Here is an 18,680-nt window from a genome sequence, read left to right on the forward strand (position 1 = left end):
CCTCCTGCTCCGTACTATACTAGGAAGAGTGACTCAAAAGACAAAAGAGGAAGCAGCCATCATTTTCCTCATCCCAAGTTGGCAAAGAAGCCCGTGCTGCTAAGATCTCATAGGCCTGTTGCATAGGTGTCTGCTTTGTCCTCTCAGTAGGCAGGATCTTTTATACCAGGGCCAAACCCTAAATAAACTGGGATACTCCTCTAGGGTATTAGGTTGACCCTTGAGTTCATGGAGATCTTTCACCTTCTTGGTTTATGCAAGAGGTTGCAAAACATTCTGTTACCATTGCCAAGGTAGAAAGATCAGGCACAGGAAACCGGCTGTTCCAGGACCATAGCAGAGTGCTTTTCCCCCACCCTCAGTGGTTTACCTTAATAGAATTGCACAGTTGAGGCAGATGTCATCCTTGCTTGTCTCCTCTCATCCTAAATTCCTCTTCTTGAAAGCTTCTAAATATTCTGTAGCTATGTATGAAACTGCATCGCTGAAGTTTACACAGCTGCGAATAAAATACTTGCAGAGGGGATTGGAGCCCTTTAAGTACGTTCCATAGCAAGAACATGAGGAGCCACCACAAAGGAAATCTGTAAAGCTGCCACCTCCGTAGCCATCCCATGAAAGCATCCTTTGGAAGAAAGTAGGTCCAAGCACTGGTCACAAAATAATTTAATTCCACTAATTTGTAGTGAAGGCAAGAATTCTTTTTCTTTCTGTCTTACTTTATCCGTCCTTTCCTAGTATTGTTTCTGCATTGCTTTCTACATCTCTGAAGTCTCGGACTGGGGAAAGGCAGGTTCCAGAAGCAAAACCTTGTTATGATTTTGTTTCTGGGAAACACCTGTTCCCCATTCTGTCCCACTTGAGGAAATTCCTTTGGGTGCTTCTATCATTGCCTTCTTGGAGTCCATGTATGTAGTGAATACATTTGTACACACTGTTACAATTAAGAATTTATAGCTAATTTACTAGTAAGGTGTCAGCATTTCAATACACTTTTGGAAACACTCACCTGGTGAGGGATTGTTTGCAGTGCGGCTAAACCCTGCAATTCTGAGACATGAGTTTGACTTGCCTCTGGTGTGTATGCTAGAAGAGAGGCACAATCCAAATATCTCAGACTGAGTGATAGGTCATTCCCCTAAATGAAATAATCAAGTGACAAATTCTCTGTTGTCCACAGCTGATGCGAAATACAAACTATCCATAAATATGGCCCTCAATCCCAATAGAGATTGGGCTGATAGCAAACCTCACCCGAAAATGCAGATCCAGTTCTTTGACCTAGCTTTTCCTCAGTAATGCTATTTAATACAAAACTGAACCATGAAAAATAAACACAGCCCAGCCCCTGCTGGTTGGTGGGAGGGACAGGAGAAAGAGAGAGAGGGAGAGAAATATATCATGAATATAATTTTGGAAGGCTATATGAGAGCCTATACTATTAATCCAATTGAATTAAGTTTATTAATTTTAGGACGAGATTATGGAGTTAGTCAAAGTTGTCTGTGACTCATAGAGCAATGACAGATGGGTGTTATTTGTGGCACAGTGTTGAACAATCTGCATTGTCCTCATCCTAAACACTATACTTGGTAAGCAAGGAAAGGGCATTTAAAAACTTGTATTTGCTAATCTCTCAGTTTTAACTTTTTGGAAGTTTTAAAGGCAGAGTTTCCTTGGAAGTGTGTGCTGATAACATATGATTTTTGATTGCTCATTAAGATAGTTATTAAGCATTTTGTATTAAAGACTTTCATTTCATTTATCACGGTTATTAGTGTGAAACATTCCCTTTGAAAAGAGCAGACTGTCCCAAGGCTAGCTTCGTTTCAGCCCAGGTTTCCTTGCAACCATCTGCAAACTCGCTTCTTCAAATGATTTTTTTTCCCGGAGTTGATTTTTTTTTTTCATGCAGTATTTCCCAAGTAAATCAATTAAAAACATTAATTGGGAGATGACCTCTCTCTTTTTTAGGTTAACTTAAAAATACCTCCAAACATATGATATTATAGTTTTCAAATAAGTTGGTATCTCCATAACTTTAATTAAATGTCAAGGACAATTAAGCTTTCACTAGCAATTAAAAAGTGTTAAGTATATATAACCACTGGGAACAGTAAGTGTTTGGTTATGCAGAAAGGGGGCTTCCCTTCTTTGTAAATCACAGCAGATCAAATTGCAGTGTTTTAGTGGCAGGCCACATTGTGCTTGATAGGTTCAGTTCACTGGTGGGGCAGTGCAGGAGACAGGTTCCTCTGGATCTCCCAGTGTGCAGAGGGAGTTCAGTGACTGCCCGATAGCTTCGGATGGTGCCGCAAACTCCCACACTGTGCATCTAGCTGTTGCAGGTCAGGGTGAGGCCCTGCCTGCTTCCCTCCCTATTCTTTTTGGTATAGTTTGTGTATCAGGGTGTGAGAGCAAGGAGTAAAGGTAGCCCCCAAACCCCCCAAAAACGGTTAAGGTTTCACCATAACAAAGCAGCCATTCAGTAAAATTACTGGGCAAAACCAAAAGCAATGGAATGAAATCTCTCAACTACAGACCTGATCCCTAGAGAAACTAAGCACCTCCTGAAACATTTTAAACACCCCCTGAAATCAATGGGAATCAAAGGCACTCACAGGATCAGGCCCTTAGAAAATATAGCTCCTGGAATGATACTAATATTTAATTAAAATAGCGCAAGAGTTCTCTCCCCGTCTAGTCTTATTCCTCCTCCTCATGCTCCAGAAAATCTCAGAGTGGGAATTATAATAAACTCCTCTTTACAGCTGAGTAGGGTGACCAGAAGGCAAACTAGGGGTGGGTGGGGGTGGGGTGGGTAATAGGCACCTATATAAGATAAAGCCCCAAATATTGGGACTGACCCTATAAAATCGGGACATCTGATCACCCGGGGTGGGGAGGGAAGCACAGCAGCAGTTAATGCAATCCTACTTTTTGCACAATGAGCAGTTCTAACTTATGAACTATAGCTGTGGTAGAATATTCTTGGTAACCCTTTAATCTTTGGTTGTTTATGGCTTTCCCTTATTCTTTTGTTGATTTTTTTCCCCTACTTTATGAGCTGCTGGAATATTTTTTGCACTGCTGTAGGTAATTTGGTTTGGCAGGACAATTGTGTATTTGGAACAATTCTGATGTAAAATGCAGAGAGAAGTTTTAGAGGTTTATCTTGATTTCGGAGTTTGGTTTTTTTTTTGGTGTCTTCCCTGTCAACTCTGTTTAATTATTTCTGAGAGAGACAAATTATTTGACCTCTGCTGACAAATATTTACATGTCCTTGAAATTAGCATTACATTTCTCTATTTGCATTTTTTTCCAAATATGTAATAAGCCGTACTCATTTTAAAAGACCAGTCTAGTCCTTGCACCCATTGACTTAAAATCTGCAGAACTGAACCCCCTTAAAATGAATTTCTTAAACCAAAACTTATGCTTGTTCATTACAGGAATTACAAGGGCACATCTCTTGTGGGTTTATAACCCCTAAAATCTTTTTATAAACTCAGTTAATAATGCTTCACTTAAATATATTGTCGAAGCTTTTGTTTTCAGGGCATTTTTATAACATCTGTTTTACAGTGTACAAAACTGTGCTTTGAAATATAAATTATTTTAGAACAAAAAGTTTCACTAAAATTCACTGGGTTATGCGTAAAGAAGGCCCTAAACATGGTTGTCAATAAACAGATACAACTACCCCAGATACATTTTCTATGGAAAGTTTCCAGAGATAGCTAATTGAATTGTGTTTTTGTGGATGATTAGGAGGGAATTTCGATAGTTCTTTCGACGCTGAGAAGGGTGTGGGCACTATTGTCATTGCAAAGCCCTTGGATGCAGAGCAGAGGTCAATATATAACATGACTGTGGAGGTCACCGATGGAACAAATGTTGCAACCACTCAGGTACAATATCGCATTCTTTGTGCGCAAGTTTTTCATTTGTTTGTGGAATTTGTGCAATATTATAGAATAACTGTGCCAGCCAAGTTAAATAATTTGGCATTTGGTAAATATTTTGAAGCATGTTTCCACTTGCTTTGAAGAGATTTGAATGTTTAACACTTAGAATAGTGGCATTTCTTCTTCTGGTCTTCATGTTCATGTTGAACCAAGATTCTGTCCCAGGACTGAGAGTTTCCATATCAGATGGGAGCTAGGCACAGATGTTGACAGCACAGATTTGTATTATACAACAATGGTCCAGAGGACTTCATCTTACATCTTAGTGATTCTGCAGTTTTTGTGGATATTACTGTAGAATACTGCGGATTATTTTCTGTTTCTTTTTCTTTTTTTTCTAAATGCAGTTCATACCTCTCAACCTACCCATGCCTAAATGTGGAACATAATGTGTAGCAAAGACCCAAAATGAGGGGAAGGCACAAATTATTCAGGCAGAAAACTTGTGCTTTGGGATTCCTTCCTTTCCTGTCAATGACTGTCTAATCTCAATTCTACATTTCTTTATTTCTGATGTCAGTAATTTCCAAAAATACAAGTAAGGGGATGAATTTATTTGGAGCATAGACCACTTTGGGACTAAAAGGAGACATGTCCCTCAAAGTGAGGTACAGTTGAGAGGTATGGACTAGTTAGTGTCTTGACTCCTAACTCAGCATGAGAGTGAAGTGTGCATGAAGCATGCATCTTATAGTGTTTGGATGAAATATACATCATTGGAATGTACAGGGCCTCCCAGATTAAAGGTGACCTGCAGAGGAAATGAAAAAAATTAGGTTTGTAATGTTGTTTGCTTTTTTATAATGCAAAAAGATGTCATGGCAGATTTATTTTTTGCTTTTTTATCTTACCGTTATCAGAAATGTCTGGTTTTGCTTGGATGACTCATATGTAGTTTGGGAGCTCTCCGCCCTTATTTGAAAAGATGATCAAAGTCTCAAACCTTCAAGAATTATGAGCTGTTTAACCTTCGCCATTTACAGTACTTCCAGTTTGTACTTTTTGATTTATCTCCAGAGTATTCAGTGACAGTTAAACAGAAGCATTTAATACAAGCTTGTAGCTAGCAAAATGAATTTTGTACATATATTGTCTAGTTCTTTATCCCAATCCTAAATATAAACCATAATCTCTGTGGGTCAGACATGTCATGTTACATACCTAGTGCAATCATTTACGCAGCCTCTGTGATTTGATTTAGATATCGAATAGTATGTTATTAAAATGCTTGATAAATAACTAAAAGAAAGCACCAAGAAACAAAACCAAAACAGTTGCTCACAGTGAAAATTGTGCTTCATAGTGGGTGTCCACCTAAACCCATGGTTTAATACAGAGGAAGTATGGCCCAGTGGTTAGAGCACTGGTCTTGGTAAGCTTCTTGGGGCAAGGGCTGTCTTTTTGTTCTTATGTTTGTACAGTGCCTAGTATAACATGGTCCTGGTCTGGGACCCCTAGGTACTACAGTAATACTACTAATGAAAAATAACAATAAATAGTAGGTTGTGGGTTGGGTTGGCTCAAGTCCTTGCTCTGCCATAAGCTTCCTGTGTGACCTTGGGCAAATCAATTATCTCCTCTGTGCCTCGGTTTTCCATCTGTAAATCAGGGATAGTAGAACTTCCCTAAATCACCAGTGTCTTATGAGGATAAGTACATTAAACATTGTGATACTATAGTAACAGGCTATATAAGATATAGCAATAACTATCATTTCCTGTGTGATATATAATCAACTCATTAACTAGTTTTTTTCTGGAAGTTATGTTTTCATAGGTAGAAATAGGAATTAAAATTATAAAGATTGTTTTCTTTTATAGAGTGTGAAATAATGTTAGAGATGAGAATTTATAATACAGGAAATACTGAATAGTGTTCCATATATTCACATTCTACAATTTTCTTATATACATTCATGTGAGGTATTTTTATCATATTCAAAAGTTTGAATTTTCAAACTTAAAAGTGATAAAAAGAGCTGAACAATGTTACTCACCTTTGTTTATTTAACAAAATAAAGCCCATGTGCTAAGTCAAAAATATCTCATATATAATATTAATATAATCTTCTGAGAGTTCTCAGAAGTCTTATTCTGAGTCCCAGGACATTGCACTGTAGGCAAAGAACCACCTGGGTTTTAATTAGGGCTGTCAACCGATTAAAAAATTGTGATTAATCTCACAAATAAAAAAATAATCACGATTAATTGTGCAATTAATCACGCTGTTAAACACTAATAAAATACTATTTATATAAATATTTTTGGATGTTTCCCACATTTTCAAATACATTGATTTCAATTACAATGCAGACTACAAAGTGTACAGTGCTCACTTAATATTTATTTTTATTATAAATATTTGCACTGTAAAAATAAAAGAAATAGTGTTTTTCAATTAGCTTAATACAAGTACTGTATTGCAATCTCTTTATCATGAAAGTTGAACATACATGTGTAGAATTATGTACAAAAAATAACTGCACTCAAAAATAAAACTATGGAAAACTTTAGTGCCTACAAGTCCACTCAGTCCTACTTCTTGTTCAGCCAATCGTTCAGGCAAATAAGTTTGTTTACATTTGCAGGAGATAATTCTGCCTGCTTCTTATTTACAACGTCACCAGAAAGTGAGAACTGGTGTTCATACGGCACTGTTGTAGCCAGTGTTGCAAGATATTTATGTACCAGATGTGTTAGATTCAGATGTCCTTTCATGCTTCAACCACCATTCCAGAGGACATCTGTCCATGCTGATGATGGCTTCTGCTCAATAACGATCCAAAGAAGTGCAGACCAACGCATTTTCATTTTCATCATCTGAGTCAGATGCCACCAGCAGAAGGTTGACTTTCTTTTTTGGTGGTTCAGGTTCTGTAGTTTTCACACAGGAGTCTTGCTCTTTTAAAACTTCTGAAAGCATACTCCACACCCAGTCCTGATCAGATTTTGGAAGGCACTTCAGATTCTTAAACCTTGGGTCAAATGCGGTAGCTATCTTTAGAAATCTCACATTGGTACCTTCTTTGCGTTTTGTCAAATCTGCAGTGAAAGTGTTCTTAAAATGAACAACATGCTGGATCATCACCCAAGACTGCTATAACATTAAATATATGGCAGAATGTGGGTAAAACACAGTGCAGGAGACATACAATCCTTCCTCAAGGAGTTCAGTCACAAATTTAATTAACACAATATTTTTTGAACAGCGTCATCAGCATGGAAGCATATCCTCTGGAATGGTGGCCAAAGCATGAAGAGGCATACAAATGTTTAGCATATCTGGCACATAAATACCTTGCAATGCTGGCTACAAAAGTGCCATGCAAACCTTCTGTTCTCCCTTTCAGCTGACATTGTAAATTATCTCCCATAAATGTAAACAAACTTGTTTTTCTTAGCGTTTGGCTGAACAATAAGTAGGACTGAGTGGACTTGTAGGCTCGAAAGTTTTGCATTGTTTTGTTTCTGAGTGCATTTATGTAACAAAAAAAATCTACATTTGTAAGTTGTGCTTTCACGATAAAGAGATTGCACTATGGTACTTGTATGAGGTGAATTGAAAAATATTATTTCTATTGTTTATCATTTTTACAATGCAAATATTTGTAATGAGAATAATATAAAGTGAGTACTGTACACTTATAATTGAAATCCATGTATTTGAAAATGTAGAAAAACATCCTAAATATTTAATAAATTTCAATTGGTATTCTATTATTTAACAGTGCGAATAAAACTGCAATTAATTGAGATTAATTTTTTTAATCACTATTCATTTTTGTGAGTTAATTGTGATTAATCGACAGCCCTAGTTTTAATGTTACTTGCAAAAATATTTTCTGGAAGAAGTGCGGGGGGAAATGCATCTATAAATCCCTTTGCTTCATTTAAAAAAAACTAATAAAAGAAGCCCTCCCACTCACCCCCCACCCCCAACACGCAGTGGTTTACTACAAAACAGCTGATCTTCATCATGCTTAATGGAACCATATTCCCTTTTATTCAACAGCACTTGTTCTTCCTTTATCTCTTTCTGTCATTTGGTGCATTACACAGTCAGAAGTGGTAAAAGACATTGTAAAAATACCAAAGATTTTTGTTTCAGTAATATGATCAGTGCTGAAGACCGCATAACAGCTTCAGTTTCTTCAGTAGTAGTGCTGCATATTTATTAAATTCTGATAAACTATTATGACTTCCTTCACCCATGACCCTACACGCTGTATGTTATAGTGTAGTAAGAGAAACAAAACCATTATGATTTAAAATTCACACGTTTTGTGTTATAGATAAGTTTTGATGGAGGTAAAAGAGAGAATTTAAGAAACCCAAGAAGGCCTTAAAGGTTTCCACATAAATTAAAGGATTTTTGGTGGGGGAGTGGACGATGTCAAGTTACAGAGATCCATGCAAATTCGTGAGTGAGACACTATTCGTGTTAATGTACTGTTCCCACTTACCACATTGCCCCTTCATCCAGGCTGCAACCACCACGTTTTATGCCAGTAAAGATCTATTTTAATGCACTCCGGCTATGATCCGAGCAAAATGGCAGCGGTAGTTGTGAGGGAGGAATATTGATTTACTTGATATATTATTGGAGTGTGAGTATGAAGGTACCTATTAGATTGATTAACTTCTAGGAAGGCTAAGCGAGGAACAAGACAGGGACGGGTTTTGTTTTTTCTCCACTTAATTCATCATTTCTGAAGGCAATGTGATAATTTATAAAAGTCTGAAGTTGTACACCACCTCTGAGTTCATGAGAAATGTGATTCTTGCAGGTATCGCCTGCTCACTAGTCCTTGGGGGACATCTGCTGTCCCCACACTTGAATGAAACCATGAATCCATGACCCTAGGACTCTGCTTTTGCCGTAGGCCATAAGATTTAATCTTGATGATGGAGAGTATATTGCCCTCAATTGAACAAAGAGGGGCTTCTGCTGGCACAGAATCAATTTAATGGTACCCTTTCTCCCACTCCCTTCTCAGTATTGACCAGCCCTGATGAAATGAGGTCAGGAATAGAGCTGGCCCGAAAGTAGAAATCCCTTCCCATGAAAAATTTGGCATTTAAAAAAGAAATTATCACAAACCAGGACAAAATGTCAAATTTTTTTGCAAAAAGGGATTTCAAGAAAAAGATTATTTTAGGAGAACTAAAACAGAAATGTTCAGTTTCCCAGCTGCCCATCTGGAAGTGTCTTGTCAATTTCACAAGAACCTTTCAGCCCAGCTGCTGGAGAAGCAAAGAAACTGGGTGCTTTGCCTTCTTGCTTCCCCTTTCACTAACCAGCTGTTCACTCTTCTAAAACACCTGGAAAGGTACAGAGGAGTGGGGAATGATTTATTTCTGTCAGCTTCAGTGCTACCAGCTCTTGCAATTTTATTTGATGGGTTTTCTTAATGCCCCAGCTCTTGGAGTCATGCTATTACATGAGAACATTAGAACATAAGAATGGCCATGCTGGGTCAGACCCATGGTCCCTCTCGCCCAGCATCCTGTCATCTGACAGTAGCCAGTGCCAGATTTCAGAGGGAAAGAACAGACTAGGACAATTATCAAGCTGTTGCCTAGTCCCAGCTTCTGGTAGTCAGATGTTTAGTGATATCTAGAGGATGGGGTTGCATCTCTGACCATCTTGGCTAATAGCCACTGGTGGACCTGTCCTCCATGAAATTATCTAATTTTGTTTTGAACTCAGTTATAGTTTTGGTCTTCACAACATCCTCCAGCAACGAGTTCCACGGCTTGACTGCACACTGTGTGAAGAACTACTTCCTTTTGTTTGTTTTAAACCTGCTTATTTCACTGGATGACCCCTGCTTCTTGTGTTATGTGAAGCGGTAAATAACACTTCCTTCTTCCCTTTCTTCCCACCATTCATGGTTCTGTAGACCTCTATCATATCCCCCCTTAGTCATTTCTTTTCTAAGCTGAACAGTCCCACTCTTTTTAGTCTTGCCTCATATAGAAGCTGTTCCATGCCCCTTCTCTGTATCTTTTCCAATTCTCCTATATTGTTTTTGAAATAAGGCACCAGAACTGAACACAATATTCAAGTTGTGGACATACCATGGATTTCTATAGTGGCATTATGATATTTTCTGTTTTACTATATATCCTTTTTCTAATGGTTCCCAACATTCTGTTAGTTTTTTTGACTGCCACTGGACTTTGAGCAGATGTTTTCAGAGAACTATCCATAATGATTCCAAGATCTCTTTCTTAGTGGTAACAGCTAATTTAGACTCCCCTATTTTGTATATATACTTGGGATTATTTTTTCCAATGAGCATTTTGCACTTATCAACACTGAATTTCATCTGCCATTTTGTTGCCTAGTCAGTTTTGTGAGATTCCTTTGTAACTCTTCATGGTCAGATTTGGAGCTAACAATCTTGAGTAATTTAATATCATCTGCAGACTTTGTCACCTCACTGTTTGCCTTCTTACCAGATCATTTATGAATATTTTGCACAGCACAAGTCCCAGTACAGATTCCTGGTGGACACCACTATTTTACCTCTCTCTAGTCTGAAAACTGTCCATTTATTCCTACCCTTTTAACCAGTTACTGATCCATGAGAGAACCTTCTGTCTTATTCCATGACTGCTTACTTTGCTTAAGAGCCTTTGTTGTGGGTCCTTGTAAAAGCGTTCTGAAAGTCCAGGTATGCTATGTCAGCAGCATCATCTTTGTCCACATGCTTGTTAACACCCTCAAAGAATTCTGAGAGATTGGTGAGGCATGATTTCCCTTTACAAAAAATGTGTTGACTGTTCCCCAACAAATTGTATTCACCTGTGTGTCTGATAATTCAGTTTTTTACTATGGTTTCAACTAATTTGCCTGGTACTGAAGTAAGGCTTACTGGCCTGTACTTGCCGGGATCATCCCTTGAGCCTTTGTTGAATATTGGTGTTTCATTAGCTATCCTCCAGACATCTGGTACAGAGGCTGATTTAAGTTACAGGTTATATACCACAGTTAGCAGTTCTGCAATTTCATATTTGAGTTCCATCAGAACTCTTGGGTGACCAGAACACCTGGTCCTGGGGACTTATTACTGTTTACTGTATTGATTTGTTCCAAAATCTCTTTTATTGACATCTCAATCTGGTACCGTTCCTCAGATTTGTCACCTGAAAGAATGGCTCAGGTGTAGGAATCTCCCCCACATCCTCTGCAGTGAAGACTCATGCACAGAATTCAGTTAGCTTCTCCACAACAGCCTTGTCTTCTTTGAGGGCTTCTTTAGCGCCTTGATGATCCGGTGGCCCCATGGTTGTTTGGCAGGCTTCCTGCCTCTGATGTACTTTAAAAAAATGGTTGTTAGTTTTTGTGTCTTTTGCTAGTTGCTCTTCAAATTATTTTTTGGCCTGTCTAACTATACTTCTATACTTGACTTGCCAGAGTTTATCCTCCTTTATGTTTTCCTCAGTAGGATTTGACTTCCAGTTTTTAAAGGTTGCCTTTTTGTACCATACCACCTCTTTTACTCCGCTGTTTAGCCATGGTGGCGTTTTTTTGGTCCTCTTACTGTTTGGGTTTTTTTGTTTTTGCAGGAGGTGAGGGGATAATACATTTAGTTTGAGCCTCTATTATGGTGGTTTTAAGTAGTTTCCATGCAGCTTGCAGGCATTTCAGCTTCCTTTTGGTTTTTGTAATGAAAGTTTTATTCCTCCTGGTTCAGAGCAAATGTGAACCCTGAAGGCTCAAAATCCAGACAGTAGAGGAATAAAAAGCTTAGATGTATTGGTTTTTAAACAATAAATCTCATTATTTATAAACCAATCTCATGATGTGGGTGACTTGGTTCATGCTTTGTGAATGCTTAGGTCTCTACTCCTACACACTTTTCTGTGAGCAATATTTGTAGTTGCTGTTAAAATGCTTTTGCCCAGCCCAGCCAAATTGTCTTCTGGTTGAATGAGCCTCCGCCAGAGCTATTGTTCATGGATCTTTTCCCTCCTCTCTGCAGAAAGCTATGGAATTTTTCTGCTCATTGGAATCCTTTAGATGGCACATTCAGGATGTAGAACTTGTTCTCTTTGTACAGGGCACACGTTTATTTTAGGAAATAGTTTTGCTGAAGTGAATACCTAATAAATCATAGTGATCTTTACACGAGAGGGAGGTTGTTTCTGCAGAATGCCAAAAAGGCTCGCCTTCAACCAGTAGTGGCTATGAGTCAAAATGTAGGTGAAGCATCATAGCCCTCTATAGGTTCACATGTGCGCTTTAATTGGAGACATTTTTAAAATGTCTTTCAGCCTTCTACCAGGTGGCCAGTTGTTAAACAAACTGGATCCTTCCCTGAAGTCCTTTTTCTGCCCTCTCCTGTTGCATGGATGGTACATGGTCTAAGCCACAACCACAGCTGTTCCCATATCAATCAGTTCTAGGAGATTTAACTGTTAAGTTAGTAGTTGTGAATGGCGCACAGAACTGAGATGAAGCTACATTCTGTTTTCATTCAATTCTTTACTTTTCTGAGCAGGACAGTTCTCCAGAACTAGAACCTCCACTCTCGGAAGCCTTGCTTTTTCCTCATGCCACAACCCCAGCACTATCTTGCCACATGCCAGTGTATGAAGTGGAGGCTGTGTGTGATGTTTCATTTCCATTTCAGCATAAATTCAGAGACATGTTAAAGCATGAATGACTGGCCACTGAGGATGGTGGAGAAATTGTTTGCATTTGTATGGAAAATTTAGAAGGATAGAAAAAAAAACTTTTCAGGTTGTAACAAATAAACTTGTGTGGTAACACTCTTGAAAGCAATATTAAATCAAAGTAGGTTTTCAAAACCCATATAAAAGCATAAGCTGAGTTGAAGCAATTCAGGCACTTAATAGGTTGTACTACAACACAGTTCCCTGACCAAGCAATTAGCCCAAGAGGATTCTTCCAGCCTCATATATCTGTAAAGCAGCTCCTGGCAAGTGTCCAGTTTTTATTCAACTACGTTTTACCTCAACCAGAAGTATTTGTGATGGGCAACATTAAAAACGGCTTTGGAGAGACTTCCTGCATTAGGCTTTGTTCTGCTTTGATTTGATTGTATTTCTCTAGGCCTGTCACTTGCCATTTTGAATACAAAATCTCTGGTAATGCTCTGAGAGTTACTTTGCCTAATTTATAAGCTTGGAGCTCCAAAAGGTCCTTTATTTGAAATTTGCTTTAACTGTGGGAAATAGGAAGTGAGTAGGGAGAAGGAGATCTTTTATAGCAAGACACTTGTTCGGACTGTAAATTAGACAGTGCACAATGTGACCAGAAATGGGCAAGCTTTTGTAGAGCCTGCTACATATTGGAAAAGAGATGAGCTTTCAAGGATATCTGGGCAAAGATTGCTGTGCTGGAAATTGCTTTATGAGGGTGGATAAAGTCTTTCAGATAACGTTGGCAGATGAAAAGTGTTTTAATCAGCGACCTCAGTAAAGAGGAATTCCTGAGGCCATTGCTACTTAACAGAATGCAGGCATTAAATATTGTCATTGCATCTCATTGAGGAGATGTAACATAGAACTTTTAAAATCAGCCTTTCATTTTAAATAATAGGAATTGTGCCAACATAATGCTCCACTCACCTACAATATTAACATTTACCTTCTTCAAAGTTGACTGCAACTTTGGGCAACTGCAACTAGTATATAAATATTTTTAAAAGCCAGTCCTGATGTGTGCCAATGAATCTTTGTCTGATTAAAAGCTTACTTGACCCATGAAGTAACAGTAATGAATGGCAGATTCATTCATGTCAGATTTTCAATTTGGAACAAAAGAAAAGGGTTTGAAACATACACACATGCATTGTTAGCCTTGGATCCAATTCTGTTCATAAGACTTAATTTTTGTAAAAAATATAAGACACTTCCCTTACTGCAGGATGGTTAGGATTTAAGGCTTCAGGAGTGAAATCATGGCTACATTTAAGTCAATGGGACGTTTGTCAATGGGGCCAGGATTTCACCCCTGGACTTTGGCACAATCCTGCAAATACTTGTGTAAATTTGAATAACTTTACTCACATGAGTACTCTGAATTCAGTTCAGCTCATTTAATGTTATCCACATATGTGTAATCAAGACCCATTTGTATGTGTGCGGTGTTCATGTCACCTTAACATTGCTCCTTTTTTGAAGAGAAGGATTTTTTTTCCTCTCTGGAACCCATTTTTAGTCTATAAAATTCATCCAGCATAGCAGGAAATCTTTTACAAGATAAAAAAATATTTTAAGGTGACATGACTAATGAGGAAATAGATCAAAAATATACCTCTAACAGTCAAGTGATCTGGATTCTATTCCCAGCCCTGCCCCAAACCCCTTGTGCAATAATGGATAAGTCATTTAACAGCCTGTTGCCATGTCTCAGTGGGTCACAGCTGAGGATGCCAAATTCAGGATGAACAGCTGAGAAATAGGGCAGACGCAGCCCAGACTGGTGGTTATTCTTCCATAAGATATACCAAGCCAGTAACAAAACTAAACTTCTGTTTCATCACACTGATTAACAAGAAGTCCAAACTGCAGTCTCCCCAAGCATTCCAGCACTCATTTCACCATGCAGACACTAGCCTTTGATGAGTAGTTATTTAAAACCAATTTAATCAAACAAAAGGTTCCTTCTAATCCCAAAATCAGCCACATAGCCAGATCAAGATATAACTGAAATCTTACCCAATAATCATGCTGTTGCTAATCCTTTAGTATCTAATATTTAAAGGTTTATTTATAAGATGAAAAGAAACAGGAGAGAGTTAAAATGGTTAAGGAAAGCAAATACATACAGTCATTGCAAAGTTCTTGGATCAGGTTTGTAGCAGTGATGTTACAGACTGCTGGCTTGTAAGGCCTCTGATAACTTCCAAAAGATTGGAAGGTCCTCAGTCCATTGGTTGGAATGCGCCTTTCAGTGTAAGTCCATAGTCCAGAAAACAGAGCAGGAAACAGGCCAAAATGGAGATGCATCCAGGGTCCTTTATAACTTTTCCCATATGGAGGGAATGCTCTCAGTCTTAGTTTGTGGAAAATTACAGGCACAAGATGGAGTCTGGGGTCACATGAGCAAGTGACATGCCCTTGTGTGCTTTGATGACTCATAGGAGCAGCCATTACTCATATTTTGGCTAAAGCGTCCAAAGGAAAGCTCACTGAGCCTGGAACAGGCTTCTTCTATGGCCCTGATTTTCCATAATGGGCCATCAACTTGAATGATCCATTCACAATGTGCTGGTTATACTGTATTTAAACTACCTTTTGGGTGTTACCCCAGGAGCAAACACATTTGAAATACTGGTACATAGTCAATATGCATAACTTTAGATACAAAGATGATACATGTATCCAAAAGGATAATCATATTTGATAGATTGTAACTTTTCCATTGATACCTTACATGACATACTTTGAGCAAGATTTGTTGCATTTGTTTAACAGTGGTAATATTAATGATATAAATGGTTATATTTTGATCATACAGCATCACAACCCCGCCCACCCCTCCCTTCTGTTTTTTCCCTTTTGTAGAATGAGGATGATAATACTTATCTACCCTATAGAAGTGCTGTGAGGCTTAATAGGATACCATCAGCTTAAAAATTATATTTGTGTCTGCACATTTTTTACCTACGGTTTTTACAAGTAACTCCTAAGAATACTAGAATTTAAAGAACTCGGAGAAAACAAAATTCTATATTTTGTCCAGTTTGTGGAGTTGAAACACTTTGTATATAATCATTTTTCCCCTGTACAGTCAGTTTCCACTGTTTTTATTTGGGTGGGGAGAGGACTTTGACACAGCAATAGGGGAGAGAACATGATTTTAAATAACACAGGAAAATCTGATCTTAAACCCATAACAAATTGGCAGGGATACAGAGGTGCAGGTGACAGTACCTGAAATTACTTTTAACTCCTTTTTAATAGACTAAATTTCAGGTTGATAGTGTCATTTTCAGTCATTAATGTTCGTAATGCACTTTAAGATCTCCAGATGGGAAGGTACTATAGAAATGCAAAGTATGTAATAAATAATATGTATTGCACTATGGATCACTTCACACACCACTAAAATGCAGTCATCTCTAGGGAGGAAGTTGGCAACCATTAAACAGCAGCTATCAAGATTTCATAACAGTTCAGGACAGAAAGTGAAAAGAAAACCACCTTATCCGTGAAACTACCAAGAAAATTTAAAGTGAAAAGTTCCATGGGATTTTTAATGACCACAACTAATTAGGACCTCAGTCTTATCCAAGGAGCACCTCAGCCACCTCAGTGCTCCCTAATAATGTGCTGGTTCATTGGTGTATCAGAGAGAATGCCACCTAATGAATCACTGCTATGATTTCCTGTAGCATCTTGGTTTCCATTTTGGTCTCTTGATGTTGACCCAGCTCAGCCCTGCTTAATTTATGAGATTGAATGAGATCATAGATCAAGGAGCTGTGATTGCACAATCAAGGTGGTGAACAAAGGCATGTACACATCTCTGGGTTGCAATATCACAACCACATGAGCTTACCTCTTGTGGTTGCCATAATGGAATCAGAAATACTGCACATAAACACCTAGTGGGAAGCGACCATGCTATTTGTATAATCATATACAACACGGCAACAATGGTGTTGGTGGTTAAGGTCCCGATTGTAACACATAATTCAGTGCTGTTAAGGCTTGTCACTGTGAGCTCCCACGTTGGCATAACCATTGTTTCCTAGAGAGAGAGTGGATTGAACTAACACACTTTAGCATTAGTAAAAAAAACAAACTCACATGGCAACTTTAATGATCCCAAAATGAATGTAATCTGTGCTGTAATAATAGCTGTGCAATCGAACACACTGTGCATTTCAGTGAAATGCTATTTAAGGTTTGAAAAGTGTTCACTTCTCAATTAGAATGTCTAAATTAATGACATATAACAAAGCTCCTGGCCACTAATTAAATCAAGATCAAAATAAATCTCTCTTCCTTATAGTCTGTGTTAACAATGCAGCAAATAATAATCACGCTGCTTTACAGTAGGATATGTGTCAAGGATTGAAAGTGTCACTGCTTTTAGGGAATGTTCTATTTGAATAGTTTTCGTATTAAGTGTTAGATGCTAGAGAACATGTTCCCATCATATTCCCCCACATTCAAATTGCTTCAGTGTCTCTTTTCTATGCTCACAAAAGAGCAAGTTGTTGGTCAGGTAACCTTACTCTGTGTGCTTTTAGAGCAGAATTAGGTTCTTTATTTTTATTCCAAACTTTTTCCCATGTTTTAAGGCATCTAAAATCCCTAAGTGCTACAACGTTTTTTTTTTTTTTAAGGATTCATTTATCTCATTAAGGTTAGGAACATATCCTGATGTATTCTGTATGTTTAGAAAAATAAAACTGCAATGAGTAAGGGAGATTTGTCATCATTATAGCTCTAATGACATATGTTTACCCCTCTATTATACTTCTCTCTTTCTCCCACCAAAAAATAACCTAATATAGCTTCCTCCTGTCTTCATATCCCCATAAGCTATCAAAGATTAAACTTTCTCAAACGCACAGTCACATGCTAAGTCCTTTATAATAGCTTTAAGATATAGACCATTTCATTGCAACTGCTTTTTAGTCAGTTCCCGGGCTAGGTCATTGTGACTGGAGTTTGCAACTGCTTGTGCTCTGTCTGGTAAAATATTCAAGAAAGGCTTCCAAACATGGAAATCTAAAGTTTCATTTCCCTCTGAGACCATGTCTTTTCATGTGATACTGTAGTAACAGATTAAATGAATGTTTCCTCTACTAAAACAAAAAGTGTGGGTGAGCTGGGTTTGATCCAGCACTGTAATAAACTCTTTCTGCTACAAAAGAGCCAGGTTGAGGCACTTTTTTATATGAGAGGTAGTATCCTGGAGGATAGTCAGATCACCCAGCAGACGTGTGCTTGGTTTATAACTACATCTCCTAGGCAGGGTCTCAGTTCATTTCCTATCTCTTTCTAAAACTTTTGAATAATAGGATCAGACCATTTATAGCTGGCAATCTGTGAGGACTATTTTTTTTAAATGATGGATTCCCTCCTGTGGTACATTTATTCTTCATCTCTAGTATTACATGCTCTCTTTGTAAAAAGTGTATCGAGTTTCCCAGACATCCTCTGCAGGAGATACTGCTTTTCCTCAATGCAATGAGAGATACAGCTGTATTTGTTGTTGTCTGTTTCAGTGTTACAAACACTTTTCCTTGCCTCCTTCTATGATTCTGCTGCCAGGGTCCCAGAAGTAATCAGTAGCATATACAGGGTTGAAACCAAGCCCACAGCAGGGATCTGATTCCTCAGCTGGTGATAAATACATTTTGAGGTATATTTATGGTTACATATTGGCAAAATTGTGAATAAGCAAAAACTTGAAGGTGGGGATGATGATTATTAACCATTTGAATTGGGGTAGCATCTAGAGCCCCCCAATCAGGATTTGGGGCCCTGTTGTTCTTGGCAGTACACTTGAAAAGAGGGCCATGTCTACAGCCTATGAGGAGAGAGAGCAGGTGGATACAACAATCGGATGGGGATAGACCAGGGTAACAGTGAGCTGTTACAATCCGTATAATACCCTGCAGTTGCAGTGTACCACTGATCATTGTTTTGTGGGCATCACTTTGGCATTGAGTTTTAAGGTGGAATTTGAAAGAGGATAATGTAGTGGCTTTTCAG

General features: G+C 38.2%; 1 protein-coding gene across 8 annotated transcripts in view; it reads left to right on the forward strand.

Annotated features, from left to right (window-relative positions):
- The window catches only part of FAT3 (FAT atypical cadherin 3), a 559,292-nt gene that overhangs the window by 413,886 nt on the left and 126,726 nt on the right, over positions 1 to 18,680 (forward strand). For all 8 annotated transcript variants that reach the window (XM_073336876.1, XM_073336917.1, XM_073336926.1 and 5 more), the window contains exon 7: positions 3,773 to 3,912. In XM_073336876.1, coding sequence (XP_073192977.1) covers positions 3,773 to 3,912 — 140 coding nt within the window. The remainder of the gene's footprint in view (positions 1 to 3,772; positions 3,913 to 18,680) is intronic.

This window comes from Lepidochelys kempii, chromosome 1 (assembly GCF_965140265.1).
Source record: "Lepidochelys kempii isolate rLepKem1 chromosome 1, rLepKem1.hap2, whole genome shotgun sequence".
Lineage (NCBI taxonomy): Eukaryota > Metazoa > Chordata > Testudines > Cheloniidae > Lepidochelys > Lepidochelys kempii.